Source organism: Elephantulus edwardii, unplaced genomic scaffold (genome assembly GCF_000299155.1).
Source record: "Elephantulus edwardii isolate Elephantulus edwardi_28Jun2011 unplaced genomic scaffold, EleEdw1.0 scaffold00024, whole genome shotgun sequence".
In the NCBI taxonomy this organism is placed as follows: Eukaryota; Metazoa; Chordata; class Mammalia; order Macroscelidea; family Macroscelididae; genus Elephantulus; species Elephantulus edwardii.
The window spans coordinates 1330056-1332447 of record NW_006399774.1 but is presented as its reverse complement, the minus strand read 5'-3'; the positions used below and the strand labels follow the sequence as shown (position 1 = coordinate 1332447).

Below are 2392 nucleotides of genomic sequence, written 5' to 3'. Positions count from 1 at the left end.
GCCTGACCGACCTCGCGCGCCGCTCGGAATTTGGAGAGTCATTCACCGCCGCTCCGAGGGCGCCGCGTCAGGCTGGCCGGGCCCGCCCCGAAACCCTGCATCCTTCCTTTCTCCGGGGTGCCGGGAGCACGCGGGACCTCAGGTGGCAGTTTAAGTCCTGGAAACGCCTGTGGCCGTGTTACACTCAGATCGGAGGACTTGGATTCCTTCATGCAGGTGGCCTAACAGAGTGGCCGCTGGAGTTCAAATGCTGGCTCCTGACCTAGGCTCAGGGAACCCTAGTGCCTCATCTGTAACGAGTTACAAATCAAGTGGATTCTAACCCAGGGCGTCCCCGTGTGTGCAAGTAGAACTGCTCCATGGCGCCTTCGACCTCTCCAGACAAAATGGCCAGGCCTTTCTTCTGACACACTTCAGGGTAGGTTCAAACGCCAGTCTTTCAGCTAATCTAGCATTTAACAACTTTCTGCTCATACCTGAGCAGTGTCTTCTTTACTTCTTATTGCTGTTATTAAGCGCTATCAAGTCCACTGAAACTCATCGCGACCCTGTGAACAACGGATCTAAACCCAGGCCTGACGTGCAGGACCCTCACCCTCTCCGGAGCGCACTGTGGTAATCACTGGATCAGTCCGTCTCATTGGGAGTCATCCTGTCTTTCTTTCCCACCGTGATGACTTTACCTCTAAGGACTGGTTCCTTCCGGAAATAATGGCCAGTGTGAGATGAAGTTTCACCATCCTTGCCTCTAACAAGCACTCTGTTTGCGCTGCCTTCAAGTCACATGTGTTTGTTTTTACTCTTTTCCAGCGACTCCAAATGCTTCCAGTGCGACTGTAACAGAAATACCATAAGTGGCTTTAACAAATTTATTCTCTCACAGTGTAAGACCTTTTGGTGGTACATACCATTGAGTCAAAATCAACCCATAGCTGACCCTCCAGTGGGTTTTCAGAGACAGTAAATTGCACGGGAGGAGACTACCCATCTATCTCCTGCAAAGCAGCTGGTGGATTCAAACTGTAAGCCTTTGGGTTGGCAGTGGAGCTCTTTGCCACTAAGCCACCAGAGCTCCCTGAGGAGGCTTGTTTGTAAGTGCTATGGAGTCAAGTATGACTCATAACAACTCTGTGAACTACAGATCTGAACGCTGTCCTATCCTGTGCCATCCTCATCATCTCTGACACACTTGAACCCATTGCCACAGTCACTGTGTCAGTCCATCTAGTTGAGGGTCTTCTCTTTTGCTGACCCTCTATCTTTATAATGATGGAAAGATATTTTCCACTGGTGTCCCTTTCCAAAGAATAGCCCCTCCTAAATATATGCCAATGCGTGTGAGACAAAACTTCGTCATCCTTGCCTCCATGAGGTATTCTGGCTGTACTTTCTCCAAGACATACCTGTTTTGTCTTGGATTTTGTTTGTTTGTTTGTTTTGTTTTGGCAGTCCATGGGGTATTCAGCACTCTTCTCCAACAGCACAACTCACAGGCCTTGATTCTAAAAGTTCTAATTCAGGCTGCTAGGTCTAGGAAAAGACTTTCTGTGGTTAGCTCTGAGGGAGGTCTTTGTCTCCTTCCAGTATCTATTGGCTTCAGATCCCTGTATGCCTTGCCATGAGTCTTCCCCTGGGGTCTGGAAGGTTCTTAGTGCAAAGATCCAAGGTCCAAAGGATGGGTTCTTTTTTCTTAGTAGGACTGTTATGTGTGGTTGACACCCTGGCTTTGGCCTTTCTCTCCCAGCCGAAGAATTCAAATGAATGGGAGAGACTAGAATAGAAGATGTCTGAGTTACAAAAGTAGCACAGAGAAAGCCATTTTAATGGCTCTTAAAAGAGCCGTTTTTGGTATACAGCAAGTGTGGAGGCTCTTGAAGGAGCTGTTATTTGTCTTGCTTGAAATAGTCCCAGCGTGGGCTGAGCCCTTGTGAGAACACACGGCTCAACAGGACATCTGGCTTGTGGAGAGGAGAGGAAGCAGGAGCAGGCGTAAAAGGAAAGGCAATTTACTAGCGAGAGTATGCCCCAGAGGCAACAATGGCCACTCTTAAAAAGAAAGGAGAGGACATAACAGTGGTTGCATTCCTGAGAGAGGAATGAGTCGCTTAGTATTATTGTCATGACACAGAGTCCAGAACAAAGGCTGCATAGTGGAGTGGACCTGGGGGGAGGGATTGTAACAATGAAAGAATTTCTCTTTTACTTTTCAAAGAGAAGAGTATGGGGTGGGGGTGGGGGCTCAAGGAGAAAAGTGCAACAATGAATGAATAGAAATCCAAAGCACTGTGGCAATTGGACAATTAAAACAGACATTTGGGGGGGAGAAGAACGAACTGGGGAGGAGGGTAGAGAAAACAGTGCAACAATGAATGAATGAGAACCCCAAATCTCT

General features: G+C 48.1%; 1 protein-coding gene across 1 annotated transcript in view; it reads right to left on the bottom strand.

Annotated features, from left to right (window-relative positions):
• Nucleotides 1-101, bottom strand: part of LOC102846330 (monofunctional C1-tetrahydrofolate synthase, mitochondrial-like) — a 247301-nt gene extending 247200 nt beyond the window's left edge. The window contains exon 1 of the mRNA XM_006882798.1: nucleotides 47-101. Within this exon, the coding sequence (XP_006882860.1) occupies nucleotides 47-101 (55 nt within the window). The remainder of the gene's footprint in view (nucleotides 1-46) is intronic.
• Between the last annotated feature and the right edge of the window lie 2291 nt (nucleotides 102-2392).